General features: G+C 31.7%; 1 protein-coding gene across 1 annotated transcript in view; it reads left to right on the top strand.

The window, feature by feature from the left end:
• Window positions 1-2,221: 2,221 nt before the first annotated feature.
• Window positions 2,222-17,035, top strand: part of LOC143062575 (uncharacterized) — a 39,405-nt gene continuing 24,591 nt past the window's right edge. Inside the window, exons 1-5 of the mRNA XM_076234237.1 lie at window positions 2,222-2,297; window positions 2,666-2,743; window positions 4,961-5,117; window positions 6,047-6,098; window positions 8,458-8,467. Coding sequence (XP_076090352.1) covers window positions 2,237-2,297; window positions 2,666-2,743; window positions 4,961-5,117; window positions 6,047-6,098; window positions 8,458-8,467 — 358 coding nt within the window. The 5' untranslated portion in view covers window positions 2,222-2,236. The remainder of the gene's footprint in view (window positions 2,298-2,665; window positions 2,744-4,960; window positions 5,118-6,046; window positions 6,099-8,457; window positions 8,468-17,035) is intronic.

Below are 17,035 nucleotides of genomic sequence, written 5' to 3'. Positions count from 1 at the left end.
GAACATTACATTGAAAAGCAAATCTGAGAACTTAACATGTTTGGATTCGATACCTTAGCTTCGTAGAATACAGTACAAATAACGGTACATTGCCGGCTAACCTGCATGTTCTACAAGGGAATTGTCAAATTGATTGACACATATTCTGTCCACAGCTAAAGAGGGTTTTCAGAAATACTGTAAAACTATTATCTTCAACGTTTGCAGTCCTTATACAACATCCTTTGCTTTTGAATATTCGGTTTGAACCTTCCTGATGAAGGTAAATCAAGAAAAGCGACTCTGGCGCAAGAAATTTATAACGTGCTGTTTTCATTTTTTACAACACTGAGTCGATACCTTTGCTGGTGGACTACTAGTCCCCATCATCTCAGTAGTCAATACTTCGACACTGACACGAATTATAACAAATCATTTAAAATTGCACGTCTATAAATTTTGAAATTATACAGAAACTAAGGTTTGAATTCCCTCATGCAAAGTTGGCCTTTGATGGATTTGGCTGTTTTTTTTTCAAATATTCGACTTTGAGCGTTCCTTATGAAGGTAGATCAAAACAAGCGCTTTGGACGCATGAAATTTATAACGTGTTGTTTTCATTTTTTACGCGCGTAGTGTAATTAACCATATATGGATTCTAAAAAAACTTCTGTATAATACTAAATCTCGATCTGTCTCTGTAACATATTTATCAAAACTTTTGATTTCCCAATCCTGTATACCAGTATAACCCACGTGAAACAAAAAAAAAATCGTCTAAAAGATAAAATCCATAATGTTTTACGGTATAAAATTGGTAGCATACGCTATCCATTTATTACTTTGTGATATAACACGACATATATTGTTACAAATGATCAGTATGCTTGAGTTTCGTATTTACAACATATTTGTTGAATTAGGAGGTAGACCTTTTCAAAAAATTGTCGGCAGCCCTATGGGAACGAATTGTGCGCTTGGCCTTGCCGACTTCTTCTTATTTTTATAGAGTCGGAGTTCTTTCAGACACTTGTGAAAAACAAGATCAAAGAAGCCAGATATATCATTTAATTTCACATTCAGATATATTGATAATGTTCTTTCCACTAACAATCCAACTTTCTGACTGGGTTTTATAAATATATCTATAACTAGAAATTAAACAAACAACAGAGACAGCTTTCTCTGTCTTATGTTTAGACTAATATCTCGAATTTGAAATATGCGGTCATCTCAATACCAAAATCTATGACAAACTAGACGATTTTAATTTGAAAAGATCAATTTCCCCTATCTTAGTTGCAATATACTAACTTAACCTGCATATGGTATATATATTTCGAATCTCATTCAGTATTCAAGAGCTTGAAGCTGGTACTCAGACGTTATAAAACGTCACTAGTGTCTGAGCAGAAAGTTGATGAGCTAGGGTTATGTCAAAGAACGTCTCGTCCTTTTTTTCGAAAGTTCATCTGAATATACTAAGACCTTGTTGATAAATATTCTGTATCAACTTCACAAATAATACAAGATGGTTTTTGAGTATAGATACTAGGTATTGACGTTGTTGATCATCTTAACAACGTGTTGTAAAGTCCTTTTAATTTGTCCTTGTAAATTTTTGACTTTTCCTGGTTAGCCCCTTTTTTGGTGACATCTTTTGGACATTGTTCGGTACTTTTTTTTGTATTCTTGTCTTTCATTTTTGCTTATGTTCTCTATGTCTTTGTTGGTAATTTTTTTGTACAGTGATTAGGATTATAACTTTGACTGCTATGCCCTTTTTTGACATTTTTTACCTATCTAGTCTAATTGGTTTGTTCACAAAATTTTTAATATAAATATATCAATATATTATAATTTTATGCGACTGTCATACAAGTGAGAGGTTTAGCTAGCTATAAACCATGTTTAATCCACCATTTTCTACGTAAGGAAATTCTTGTACCAAGTCACATTACTACTCTAACTGTATTGAAGCTATAATAGTTAAATTGTTGAAGATTTAAACACTGCATTATCTTTTATTTGACCTTTGCTTACACTATACAAAAACATGTTTTCTTCAAATATCTAAACCAAATTGTTTTTGTTTTCTTTAAATCTTTTCAGTTTTTTTAATAATGAAGTTTGTGACTTCAAATTTTCGAATCAAATGGAAATGTTACCGAAATGAAAAGAAGCTGTGCAATGATAACCACCGAGAAAGGCATGACATATTATATTCTGTAATCCAATCTGAAAATGGTCAGGATAAATGGCCAACTGGGCCAAACATAGATTTAAGCCATTTGAACCTGTACTGGACATGTCTCAAGGTAAACAATTAGCATAATTAGCATAGATAAAACCTGTCTGGTGGTATATATAAGGGTAAATGATCAATAATAAGTGTACTTCACAATCACTCCTGAAAAAAGGTAAATATTCTAACTATTATAACTGTATTTTGTAAATAATAAGTTCTGATTAGAAGAAATGACAAAAAAAAAAGATAGAACAACTTGCAATAAAGTATTGAAGTTGACAATTTCTCTTAAATTTATTTCATCGTTCTTGTCATTTATGATGTTTGCTTGGTGTTATTGTATTTAAACTAGTGATGGCAACGAGTACTCGAGTTTAGTCATCGGATACTCGGTTAAGTGCATTTTTAATTCATTATCATTAATCTTTTTTTCAACAGTCACTATGAAGATTGCATTCGCCCTCTTAGTAATTTTACCTATGGCATTTTCCATGCCAGAAAAGAGATTAATTCTTGGTAAGTAATTTCTTTATAACCGTCAATCGTCATATAGTACATCAACCAGGCGTCATATTAAATCAAATTCACATACGTTCAACAAATAAATCCCAGAACGAAATCAGAATGGTTCGATTGATTTGTATTTTAGATATCTAATCCCTTTTTATTTATTGAAAACACAACTAGGACAGTTCCAAAAAAATTCTATCACTATTACATCAAATCAAACAAAATGTATTGCATAATATTTTTTGACGCATTTTTGACACCGTAATTCTATTTTTTCCATATCTAAGCAATGTAAGGCATATTAGGGCTAATTCTTATATAGTTAAGGAAAAGAATTTAGATATAGAAACACCATTTTTATTTATGTGTGCGTTTGGTCTAAACGCATCTATAATGAAGTAACATATCTTGTGTCTATGTAATGAATTTACCCTCACACTTATTGAAGTCTTCAGAAGCATCATGTATTAGTTCTATCTCCAACCAAATTCCATTCCAATAGAAAAGCATTCACCACTAGTCAGTGATATAATTCAACGATACGTATACTTGTTTTCAAATCTTTGTACTTTTTTGTCCGATTTTTATTGAATATAATATAGATATTTCTTCAGACAGATACACAATTGCAATATGAGAATATAGAAAAAAAAATAAGGAAAAAGAAGTGATGCTTTTGCGACTGATATAATAAGCAACTCCGGTTTTTGGTCTTTCAAGGCATTCAGAGATAAACAAGCTTACTAAACAAGAAATAAAATAAAAAACTTACACTAAACAAATGATATTCCTATAGTTTTTTTTATATAAAATAGTTCAATGCAGAAATAAAACAGCAAGAAAATAATAAAAAAAAATGAACCAATCTTTGTTGAAAGTAATTTTAGTTTACATTTTAATCAAATTAAGAACTTCCCTCAAGATAAAAATTATAAAACTTTCACACAACATATGATAAAGGCAACAGTAGTATACCGCTGTTCAAAAATCATTAATCGAAAACAAATCCGGGCCACCGCTCGAAATCGAGGGAAAGACATAATATAAACTGGAAACTACGGAAAAACATAAATATTTAACTGCAACAAAAACAAACGCCAACATACATTGAACGAAATATTTCATAACAATTGCCATATTTCTGACTTGGTACAGGACATGTTAAGAAACAACGGTGGGTTGAACCTGGTTTTATTGCTAGTCTAACCTTTTGCTTATATGACAATGTTAGAAATACGGCTAAAATGACAATATTAGGTGACAGGAATACAGTATCAATAAATGCAAGAACATTTAGGACGGAGAAATACATAAATCATAATATAATAGTACCTTACAACATGTAAACCGCAGAATAACAACGGACACCTCCCATGAATTCCCGACAGTACACCGTGACACCACTATAGAATTATAAATTGTGCGTCCCACGAATGTATCAACACCGGAAAAAGAGACGTTTTTTGGTTACGTTTATTCTATCAAATCTAAATTCCTACAAACAGAAAAAATGAAATTGAATTGTAATAGCTGATTGATTATCTTAATGTTCACATAAATGTGGAAAATAAAAATAAAACTCAAACCCACCAGTCTTACAAAAGAAATATTTCAACTAAATATATAGTGCATGTTGGATGTTTGGTATGAATATCGAGACATTTTGTTTAGCAATACGAAGTCACATTCAGCAAAATAGTCGTTTTCGGAAAAAGGTCACGTTCTTTATCGTGCAGACTAGACAACTTTTATTTGTATAGGAAGCAGTTAAACTTACTATGACTCCGATTAGGGTATAATGCTTTCGATCCCAGTAACTATTATTATTTTTTTTTAATGATAATGATGATTAGATTAAAAATAAAGATACATTTAAATTAATATTAAGATCCAACCAGTATTTTTATATGAAACTAAGGAGCTATGATATTGTGGACGACTCGACTATAAACGAAAGAACAAAACAGTGATAGTACAAACTTTCACTTGCACAACTGAACGGCTTTTATTTTTATGACAACCTGAGAATCTGACTTTAAGTTTCGGTATTAACTTTACTTATCATTGTTTTTTTAACGTCCTTTTTTTTTTAGTGTTAATCATTGTAATGTACAGTTGTTATCCTATGCTAAGCTATAACTTATACTGCAACTATCCCGTTGTTTGTACACATACAAGTAGCAATGCATCATACTGAAGGATAATGTGAAAAAAAAATTTCAGATAGTTTATTGCAAGGAGCTGAACTGAAAACTTTAGTTGATGGAATAGTTGGACAATTGGGTTCAGATGCCAGTGAACAAGCATGCGAAGCCGAATGCCACACACTCATCCAACAAGATCATCTTCTTCAGTTTGGATGTCCACTTATATGCAAAAGGTACTGTTAAATGTATTATAGAATTTAAACTGTGACAGCAAATTCGTTGGACTGTAAATTTGGTAATCATCCCAGCTAAACGGGTACTTATTCCAACGGGAAAAACCAGCTAATTATATACGATGCAGTATTAATTATATAGCGATATTGTATAACTGGAAAGCATGAACAGTTATTTGTAGTTTTCGCCAAAATAACTTTCACGCCGTAATTAATTAGAATATGAGCAACTGTCTATTTTAGTTTCGTTTCAAAGAGAAATACTTTGTTCATAATGGCAATTATTTAAACGTTATTTTACCACTTTATTTATACATAAAATTAAGATATGCAAGAATAAAAGAATTTGTTTTAACTAAACAAAAAATATCGGTATCTTGTCCTTGAAATCGGATTCTTTTCTTCCTTCTCTAAATCTGAATTTATCTAGTGAGAATGTATGCCCTATGAAATCAATACCATATCAGGCAGAGTAAATGACTTCAAATATAATTCTGAATCAGTTTACGCATTAAAATGTATTAAAAGGAAACGTGTATTTTGCAACAAACTTGTGCATGCAAGTTAAGCATGACTAATGACTAAACATTAGAAATAATCAAATTCTGGTCATGATTAATAAGAGTATAACTTTAAGAAATACTTTGAATAAATATCAGTTTGCTCGTTGAGACTGTCGCATTGGACTAATAAAGGTTACCCAAGCAATTAATTGTATCAGTTATTTATGTTTATTTTTGGAAAAGACTGGGAAAAAATTGTTCTACACAAATATTTATAAACAAACACCATTTGAATATAGTAACAAACGTGTCGTTTTTTTTGTGTGGAAAATGTTTAGTTTAAATAAATCGTATACCTAACATTGGGAAAACCCTATCCCTTTGAATAATGATTGATATGATATTTTTTAACTTACTCTTTTGCAGTCTCCAAAGCTTAGCTCATCGATTTGGACACCCCACAGATGCACCCACAGCTGCACCATAAAGATACTCATTTTGCTGCAATAAATTGATATTATGTGTTAACTTGTGTTATTATTCAGTCATTCGATATCTGTGTGATATAACTGCCTAAACGATCAATCGACGAAACATGTATATGATCATCCGTCGGTCTGCAATGAACTGTCGAAGCATTGGCAAAGGACATCGATATTTATTTGGTGGCAGGGTTTTTCTCAGTTTAACACTCCCTTCACAAGAGAGAGTTATGTAACTCCAAAATCAATGCGGCTCACACAGAAATCATCAAAAATGAATGAAAATAAATCAACAGACAAATGAAATCCACCTAATAAAATTGAAAATGGAAATGGGGAATGTGTAGATATAATTTTAGGGATGGCAACGAGTACTCGAATACCCGGGTACTCGCTCGGAAGGCCGAGTACTCGAGTACAGTTTTAGTACACGGATACTCGTGTTGCCTGTTATACATCTTGAGATATTTCTCTTCACATTTCAACTCACTTTTCTGTTGAAATATACCCTTCGTAATACTAAATAAAATCAATTAACAACATAGATATGTTTATCCAGAGCCTACTATTTGTTTTAGTAGTACCAGCAACGTCCTTTCCTTTCAAATGAATGTTTTCATGTGCACTACTTGTAACAAACAATAGAAAGCCAAACAGTCTTTCGTCTGAAATTGTTGACCAGATCATATTTCTAAACAAGAACCAAATCAAGTGACCTGCAGTGACCCTACGCAACTAATTAGAGACATTTTTAACGGTGTTTTTACACGGATCGACACTTTCATGGATTACTATTTAACTCACAAGCCGTAAAACTTACCTTTGTTTGTAAATCAAGACTTCTATGTAAACGTGATTGGTATTAAATGTATATTTGCATAAATTTATTTATTCTGTATTTGAAACTTAATTATAATTGTTTAATTTACAATTTAAAGAAAGGCGAAAGTATGAGAGCGACATTCAAACCCAAAAGTCAAAAATAAATAAAAACGTCATGGCTAAAACATAATAGAAAATAAGACAAACGATAACAAAAAAAAAAAAACCAACCAAAACACAGAAAAAGTTAGACTGAGTAACATGAAAAAAAACCCAAGTAGTTTGAAGTCCATTATTGTTGTTGACATCTTAATGGACAAGTCGTATTATAAAAAAAATACCAACTCCACAGGAACAGATGATACAAACGAAGTCTACTTTGTCAGACTTTATATGCAAATATTTTTTATTTTATTTGAATTTCAAAATGGTTCATGAACACGTACACAAACAATAATTGCTATAAGGATAGATTATTTGTAAAAACGGCGATCGGTAATTCATTGTTTGACACAAAAAAAAAAAAAAAAACAGAGGAGCAAGCTATGTTTGTACTACGTTTGTCTTATATTTATGTAAGGTATTAACAAAAACACTGCATCCCACCTAAAATCTAAACTTTTAAATAGACGTTTAAGATTCATCCGAGTACTCGCGAATACTCGAGTATCATGACCGAGTATCCGAGTATTAAATTTCAGATCTTTTGACATTCCTAATTTTAAAAGATAACAAACTTTGAAGAACGTTTTTTTTTTTTATTATTTGATACATCGATTGTTAACTAAGTATCAAACGTCGTGTGAATCTTGTAGATTTTTACGTCAAGTTTTGATAAAAATTGAGGTAACATTATTTTTTTTATATGCAAAACATTGTGTAATGAAATGTACACAATCAGGAACCTGTTGTTCATTTGTTGTCGTGTGTTGATATGTTTAAAAGTGTTTCTCGTTTCTCGTTTTAAAAAAAAATATTACTGTTGGTTTTCCTATTTGAATAAATTTTTATTGTTTTATACACTTTAAATGTTATTTTGGAGCCTTAGTTATAGCTTGATTTGCGATGGATCAAAAGCTGTTGAAGGCCGTACTTTGATCTACAATTTTACTGTTTACATATTGTGACTGGGATGAAGAGTTGTCTCACATCTCCATAATGTTTTTATCTAGAAAAGGGGATATTTATCTTACTTGTTTGTCTATAAAATAAACCAATCGATTACACTTCATGTACGTGAATTCGATTCCCATATACCCACTGTGTCTCTTTCAAATATTACGATATTGCGCTTTTAAACTTTAATCTAAATTTTAACCACTATTTCTAAATGGGAAATATACTTCATTTAAGAAATAATTGATGCAAGCTATACTCTATTATAGTTTTAACATTGGTAGGCAATATATATGTGATTATCGCTAAAATAACACAAATGTAAAGCCTACCCATATTAAAACTACAATAAAGTATAGCTTGCATCAATTATTCGATTCTGATAAGGACAATTCAAGTCATTAATTTCTATTTCAGATGAGTATAAGTGTAGCGCGTTTAAAAAAAATTTCTACACTATTAGATAAAAAAACAAATGTATTGCATAATATTTTATAACTCATTTTCGACAGCGTAAATCGTTTTTTTTTCGTATCTTAGCAACGCGACGCATATTTTTGCTAATTCTTATATAGTTATTGAAAAGTAATAGAGTTTAGATATATAAACACCGATCTACTGATATCCGCGTTTGGTCAACACTATTTTATGTTATTGACAGAACGCATGGTGGAGATAACATGTCTCATGTCTATTTAATGAATTTACCCTTACGATGATTAAAGTCTTGAGAAGAATTGCGTATTAGTTCTATCTCCAACCAAATTCCATTCCGAAAGAAATAGCATTCACGATTAGTCAGTGAAATGATTCAACGATACGTATACTTTTTATCCGATTTTATTGAATATAATATAGAAACTTCTTCAGACAGATGCAAATTGCAATATAAGAGCAATATAGTAAGGTAAGAACAAAAAGGAGTGCTACTATTGCAACAGATCTTTCTTTCTACTGCGTTGGATTTTGGTTTATTAAGACATGCAGAGAAAACAAAAAATGGACAAACTTTGACAAAAGTAATTTTATTTTAAAATCATTGAATCAAATTAGGAAATTCACTGAAGATAAAAATTACAAAACTTTCACAGACCATATAATAAAGGCAACAGTAGTATCTACCGCTGTTATAAAGTTGTAAATCGAAAAAAAATTCAGGCCACCAACCAAAACCGAGGGAAACACATCATATAAGAGGGAAACTACGGAACAACAAAACAACAAAGCAGCGAAAGTACAAACTTTCACTTTCACAAATGAACGGCTTTTTCATAACCGGAGAAACTGGCTTTAAGTTTCGATATTACCTTTCTGATCATTGTTTTTAATGTCTGGTTTTTAGTGTTATTCATTGTAATGTATAGTAGTTATCTTATTCTAATAATTATGCTGCAATTGTCCTGTTGTTTGTACACATACTAGTTGCAATGTGAAAACAGAAAATTTATTGCGAGGAGCTGAACTGAAAACTTTAGTTGATGGAATAGTTGGACAATTGGATTCAGAAGCCAGTGAACAAGCATGCGAAACAGAATGCCACACACTCATCCAACAAGATCATCTTCTTCAGTTTGGATGTCCACTTACATGTAAATGCAAAAGGTACTGTTAAATGTATTATAGAATTTAAACTGTGACAGCAAATTCATTGGACTGTAAATTTGGTAATCATACAAACTAAACGGGTCATTTATTCGAACGGAAAGAGAGGGGGGAACTAAAAATTATGAGGCTTGTATAGGGTATATTGGGATACGGGATATTTGCCATTTTAATTTTAGGGATATGGGATATTTGTCCTAAAAGTAAATGGGATATGGGATATTGATGCATTTATAAGGATATTGAATTTTTAATATGGAAAAAAAATGAGTGGAATTTAAGTTAAGTACAGAAATATTTATGTCTAACTTAATAAAATTGCCCCAAAAAGTTTAATATTAAAGGTCATTTTAGTGTTTTGTTGATTTTTATTGAGTTTATGGTCGTTTTATTTAAAAGTCATCCAAACCCAAGCGAAAAGTATTGATCTATTTTCGATATTTATATGCTCATATGTACTGATAATTTTAAAAGTATTTGTTTTGCTTTCCATACTTCGTTCCTTATTGTTAATTTTCCTTTTTTGGATGGTGATGTTCCTTTGACACTATCTTACGATGTTTGTATATCACAACTCCTCCGCTACATGCCCGTGTCTGTTGTAACGTTTTGGATTTTAATGAACGAAATCTATGTATTACTGGTAAATTATTGAGTCAGGGATTTCGTTACCACAAATCACTTAAAATCTTTACTAAATTCTAGATTTGGTTTTGAAGTTTGGTTCTACCTGTAGAAAACTTATTTCAAACGGAATAGCACATCCTCATTTTTACGGAGATGTTGTTTAACGTGCCATTGGATGCTGGATGTGTAATGATTGATAATTTAGTCTCAGATTCAATACTTTTTATTAGCTGTAATTGGTTTTGAACTAGCTGTCAGTAACTGCGAGTACTCTCAGATCTGTACTTAGTGTCTTTTTGTTGATGGGATGTACAAGTACTCGGTCACGTCCACTCTCTGTTTTTGTTAGATGTATTTCTATTGTATCCATCTGATGAGTTAAGTCTTTTTCAACTGATTTGTATAGTTCGTTCTTATAATGTATGTTGTACTGTTACACCACTGTCCCAGGTTAAGGGGAGGGTTGGGATCCCGCTAACATGTTTAACCTCGCCACATTCTGTATGTATGTGTCTGTCCAAAGTCAGGAGTCTTTAATTCAGTGGTTGTCGTTTGTTGCTGTATTACATATTTATTTTTTTCGTTTTTTTTATACATAAATTATGCCGTTAGTTTTCTCGTTTGAATTGTTCTACATTTGTCATTTCAGGACTTTTTATAGCTAACTATGCGGTATGAGCTTTGCTCATTGTTGAAGGTCGTACGGTGACCTATAGTTGTTAATTTCTGTGTCACATGGTCTCTTGTGAAGAGTTGTCTCATTGGCAATCATACCACATCTTTTTTTATATTATATGCTCATATGCATTAATAATTTTCTTGAAATAATCATAGATTTTTGTTAGATGTATCCATCTGATGAGTTAAGCCTTATTGTTGTCAATGTTTTTATTTATTTTGATGCTTTATATGATTACAGGATATTTTCTAGTGTTTTACCTCTTATTTTTTACGTGGCGAGGATCTTCAGAGGTCTCCACGTTTCACAGATTGCTCTGATTTGCAACGGCTGTTTTGCCATATCAAAAAGTAGATATTTTGCCGTATAAACTATGTTAATAACGAATAATTACTAAATAATCAATGTAAATTAATATATTTTCTTTCTATTACTGGTGTTATGAGGAAGGAAATTAAAAAAAAGTAACAAAAATATTGGGATCTATGTAATTCATAAAGTTCAAGATCACAGAGTCAAATGTTGTGTTATTTCTTTGCAAATCAAGGCTGTGCAAATTTTGCCTGCTGTAAAAATATTGCAACAGCTAGGTGTAATGTAGGTACATTTTATACATTAGCAGAAAGCTTCCTTTTGTTCAATTTTGAGTTATTGAACTTGCATGCTGAATATCCACTTTTTGATATGGACGTGCTCTGACGTCCCACAGTCTCAGCTTGTCTGGTAAAACATCCGTTGGATGTCAGAACAATCTCGGACAAGAGACAGGGTTGAGTCCTTCTGTTCTTTCCAACATAGGTTAACGTGTAGGATGAAGTTTCTTATCAACGAAAGAAGAATGCTATCAAAATGAAATTTTACAGTCAAATGCATCACGGTTTGAACAATTAAAAAAAAAAGTCTGAAATTAGACCCTTTAAACTAAATTTATCGTTAAGATCACATAAAAAGAGATTGTAGTTACGTTCGTTATACAAGGTTCTAAGATGGAACACTTCATCTTTTGGACACATATATTCTTATTTAACACTGAAAGTATGCACTGTAAATTTCCTTTAACACAGTTTGTTTTCCCAGTCAAAATGGTTGACGTTGTGATGATGAGGAAAAAAATGGGCTTAAGAATGAATTTATAATGTTTTTTTGGGATATTTCAAAATAGTTTTAGGGATATGGGATATTTGTAAAAAATATTTATTGGGATATTAGGGGTATATATTATAGGGATACGGGATATTGGGATAAAAACTTATTGGGATATGGGATATTGATACCCCCCCTAAACAAGCCTCAATTATCAAGTAAAATCTATTCAAAGATAGTGTCAAGCTGAAAAGTTGAACAGAATTTACTCCGTGAATTAGAATATAAGGGACTGTCTATTTTAGTTTCCTTCCAAAGAGCAATATTTTGTTCATAATTGTTTGAATGTTATTTTAGCACTTTAAGTGTATATGAAATTAAGATATGAGACAACTCTTACACGGAGACCAAACGACATAGAAACTAACAACTATATGTCACCATGCAGCCTTTGATAACAAGTAATACCCATTCCGTATAATAATCAATAAAAGGCCTTGAAATGAGAAATGTTAAAAAAATCAAACCATTAAACTAACTGCCTAGTTTAAATATAAAACAGATTAACTAAAAATAAATCTGATATTCAGAAACAAACTACAACAACTAAGTTACTGACACCTGACTTTGGACAGACATATGCTCAATGTTCTACACAAATATTTCAAACAGATACAAACAAATACCATTTAAATATATTAACAAAATTTTTGTGTTTTTTTGTGTAAAAAATGTGTATTAAATCTTATACCTAGCATTGGGAACACCCTATTTCTTTGAATAATGATTGATATGTTTCTTTTTCTTATTTGTTTGCAGTCTACAAAGCTCATCGATTTGGACATCCCAAAGCTTCACCCACAGCTGCACCATAAACATTCTCAAATTGTTGTAATACATTGATATTATGGGGTTAGCTCATGTTATTATTTAGGTGAAATCTGTTGAAGGCCGTACCTTGAGCTACAATTTTCACTTTTTACATATAGGGAATAGGATGGCGAGTTGTCTCATTGACACACATACCACATCTTCTTATTTCTTTATCCACAAAAAGGGATGCATTATATTTCATAACTTGTATGTCTATATAAAAAAAAATCGAACAAACGGTTACATTCAAATACGTATAATTGATACCATATTACTAGGATGTCTCTTTCAAATATTTAAGATATTACGCTTTTAAACTTTGATCTAAATGTTTACCACTATTTCGAAATGGGAAAAACTTCATTATAATATTCTAACGACGAAATCTGTTGACCGTCAATTGGATTTTTTTTACAGAAAAAGTTACATTATCAGAACAAAGATGCATTTAAAATTGTTCTCTAGTCTTATTGTTTCTCTCGTCTAAATGTACGGTCATACATGAAATTACAGTCTGTTTTTTTGATTAATAAGAGCATTTTCAATATTAAGAAAATGAACATTATTTTAGTTGATAAGCTAGACGATATAACATCGTTTATTCCATTAGATACCATACCAAGCAACAACTCTCTATCAATAAAGTCCTCATAAAAAAAGTAAAAAAAAAAAGTTCAAAATTGTATCAATTGGAATAATCATCTTCATATACAGATGATGGCGGAGTGCTGCTGGCTTTAAATAGATCCCCAAGTACCTATGACTTTTGATACTTTTACTGAAATTCTCCAGTCATTAAATCTTTACAAAATTCTTTCTGCGACAATTTACATACTTTCAACCACGCTCTGAATGCCCGCGATTTCGCGGTTGTGTTCTAGTAACATTTCATTACGGATAAATAATACCGAACCAACCGTCATTGTCAAAGTTGAACTAAGGGTCTCTGGAGCCGAGAGGTATAAGTAGTTTTTCTATTGTACCACTAGTCCTTTAACGCTGTGAGTTTGAACCTTGCACGTAACAATATTCGACTCCAATCTCCTCACAAGGATTGTGAGCTCTCCTACAGAAGGTCGATAGTTCTATTCCGGCACTGCGGCCACTTTCACCAATAAAACCGACGTCCAGGAAATAACAAAAAGTAACTTGGATTGAGAGTTGTCTCATTGGCACTCATTCCAAATCTTTTTATGTCTATATAACACGATTTTGACCGGTTTTTTGGGGGCTATAGGTTGAGTACTGATATAATTAAATTGTACAAAGGTCCGTTAATGAAATTATTATAGGTCTTTCCACTTTTCTGTGGAAAGACCTATTGTATTTATTCTGATTATTCTTTTTTATTTGTCTTTCCACCTTTCCTCCACTTTTAATTCTTGCGTATAAATTTATTTTCGCAAGATGTCGCTTAGATGTTTGGTTTATGATATCGAACAGTTTATGCGCATTTGAAATGCACCGAATACTTTTTTGTGTTCCTTGTGACTGCATCTCCTCCGTAAGCGTAAAAGTTTATTTTATGAAATTGTTCTTTCTATCCTTTGCATGATTTGTCCTAGTTTGATCGAAGTGATTTGAACACTCTATATGAGATTTTTCCCCCTTATGCATTTGATATAAGTGATATGCATTTTTATCTTTTAAATAATAAGTGATAGAGACCTAGGATCTTTTAATTTGATGTCATTGGTCCGAAAATAAGAAAATAAGGTCAAGGTTAGAGGTCAGAGGTCAAGGATATATTTAAAATTTTATTGTTGGCTTATTTTCACTTCTTTTCAGAAACCGTATAAGATATCGACAACACATTTTTACTAAATTATAAGTTGCAACATAGCGTAACACATAATTTTGGTTGAAAGAGTACGCTAACATTAAAGTGGAGTTTTCTCCCTTCTTATATTTAAAATCAGGCATAAAGTGATATAACTCATTAACCATAAATCTTTACCACCTATGGACTTTTGATTTGAAGCCCTTTTTATATGACCTTGAAATTGAGCTCAAGGTCATAGGTTAATATGATATTCTAGATTTTAACATTTGCTTTTACCTCTTATGTTCATGCTGTTTACAAGTTGTAATGTTGTACAAATTATAATTTGTACAATGTTTTTGTACAAGTTATCAGTGTTTTATGAACTGCTTCACACAAATGAATGATACAAGCACATAGTCTTTTGTTTCGCAGGTTTCTGTCATATTTTCACAACTCCATCATACAATTTAATACTGATCATTGATACAAAAAGCATTATAAGACCACAAATGACTTTTTATGGGTAGGAATATGTTATAAGGAGAAAAATAAAATTAGCATTTAAGCCACTTAGGTATCCTCATTTCCAGTTCGAGGACAAGGAGACTAGCACTAAATGTTAGGTTGAAGTATATAAATTTGAATTTCAAACATTAATCTAGTACATTTTAGAAGATAGACCTGTATTACCTCGTACAAGAAGGTATGTGTCAAAAAACTAATAACTTGTACAAAATCCCTGTACAAATCATAATTTGTACAAACGTACATTTTGTTCACAACGTATACATGATAAAGCTTAATAACTTTTTGCAATACGCTGCAAGCCACTTGACCATGGAAAAGTGGAAATGACCTTGTGTTAATCGGAAGTAGGTTACTTTTTCATTCATCTAATGTAAAAGTATATTGAACCATATATTTTTTGAATGAGTATCAAGTAAATTATCAAACAAACCCGGAATTAACAATTTATCTCCCTTATTTAGAAAAATATGTCTACAAACCATATATTTTGGGACGCAGTGAACAATAACCTATCATTTGACGCTGAATATGATATTTTAATAGTTCTATATCAAAATAGATCTTAATGGGTGGAAAAACCTTCAATTGTTCTCTGAACAATTTGTTACAATAGGGTTTTATTTTTTTTCTTTCCAACAAACTTGTTCCTGCGATAAATTTTTGTTATGCAGTATGTCTCTTAGAATTTTTTTATACTATCGAACCGTTATTGCGCTTTTAAGACTGACCCTGTTTATTTAAACACTTTTTATTGTAAGAGCTATCTCCTCAAACACCGTTTTTCATGTGTGTGCATCTCCTGTGCATCCGTAAAAGATTACGAGACAATTATTTTACCAATTTGCTAGATATATCCTCATGATTTTCAAATAGTTTTAACTAAACCAAACGTAGACTCTTTATGAGAGTTATTTCCCCTTGTGTAGTTGCAATTGTAACTGGTAAACCAAAAGCGATAGAGACCTAAGCCTTTTGATTTGAGGTTTTTCGTCTAATAAAAAGAAAATAAGGTCAAGGTCAGAGGTCAAGGTCACATTTTTTATTTGGCTCTTTTTCACCTCTTTAAAAAGATATATGTTATAAGATGAGTTAAACCTGTTTCAACTGATTTTTATAGTTCGTTCTTATGTTGTACTGTTTTACCACTGTCCAAGGTTAGGGGGAGGGTTGGGATCCCGCTAACATGTTTAACCCCGCCACATTATTTATTTTTGTGCCTGTCCCAAGTCAGGAGCCTGTAATTCAGTGGTTTTCGTTTGTTTGTGTGTTACATATTTGTTTTTCGTTCATTTTTTTTTATATAAATAAGGCCGTTAGTTTTCTCGTTTGAATTGTTTTACATTGTCTTATCGGGGCCTTTTATAGCTAACTATGCGGTATGGGCTTTGCTCATTGTTGAAGGCCGTACGGTGACCTATAATTGTTAATGTCTGTGTCATTTTGGTCTCTGGTGGACAGCTGTCTCATTGGCAATAATACCACATCTTCTTTTTTATAACATATGTTCCTAAATTGTTAGGCGAACATTGAATTGGTTTTCTCTCGCTTATATTTAAATTTACAAATATGGTTAACTCATTAACCATATATAATTAAAATCTATGGTATTTTGATTTTAAGTCTTTGGTTTAATGACCTTGAAATTAGGCTCAAGGTCATAGGTATATTTGACGTTCTTGATTTTGACCTTGGCTTTAACTTCATGTGTATACATGATAAAACCATTGGCTTTTTGCATTTGGTACAAGCCATTTGACCTTGAAAAGCCATCCGGAAATTATCTTGTGTAAACTGGAAGTAGTTATGGCACCCTCAACGGAGTTGGGGTGACGTATTGT

Source organism: Mytilus galloprovincialis, chromosome 2 (genome assembly GCF_965363235.1).
Source record: "Mytilus galloprovincialis chromosome 2, xbMytGall1.hap1.1, whole genome shotgun sequence".
NCBI lineage: Eukaryota > Metazoa > Mollusca > Bivalvia > Mytilida > Mytilidae > Mytilus > Mytilus galloprovincialis.
The sequence above is the reverse complement of the archived record's forward strand: the minus strand, read 5'-3'. Positions and strand labels throughout refer to the sequence as shown.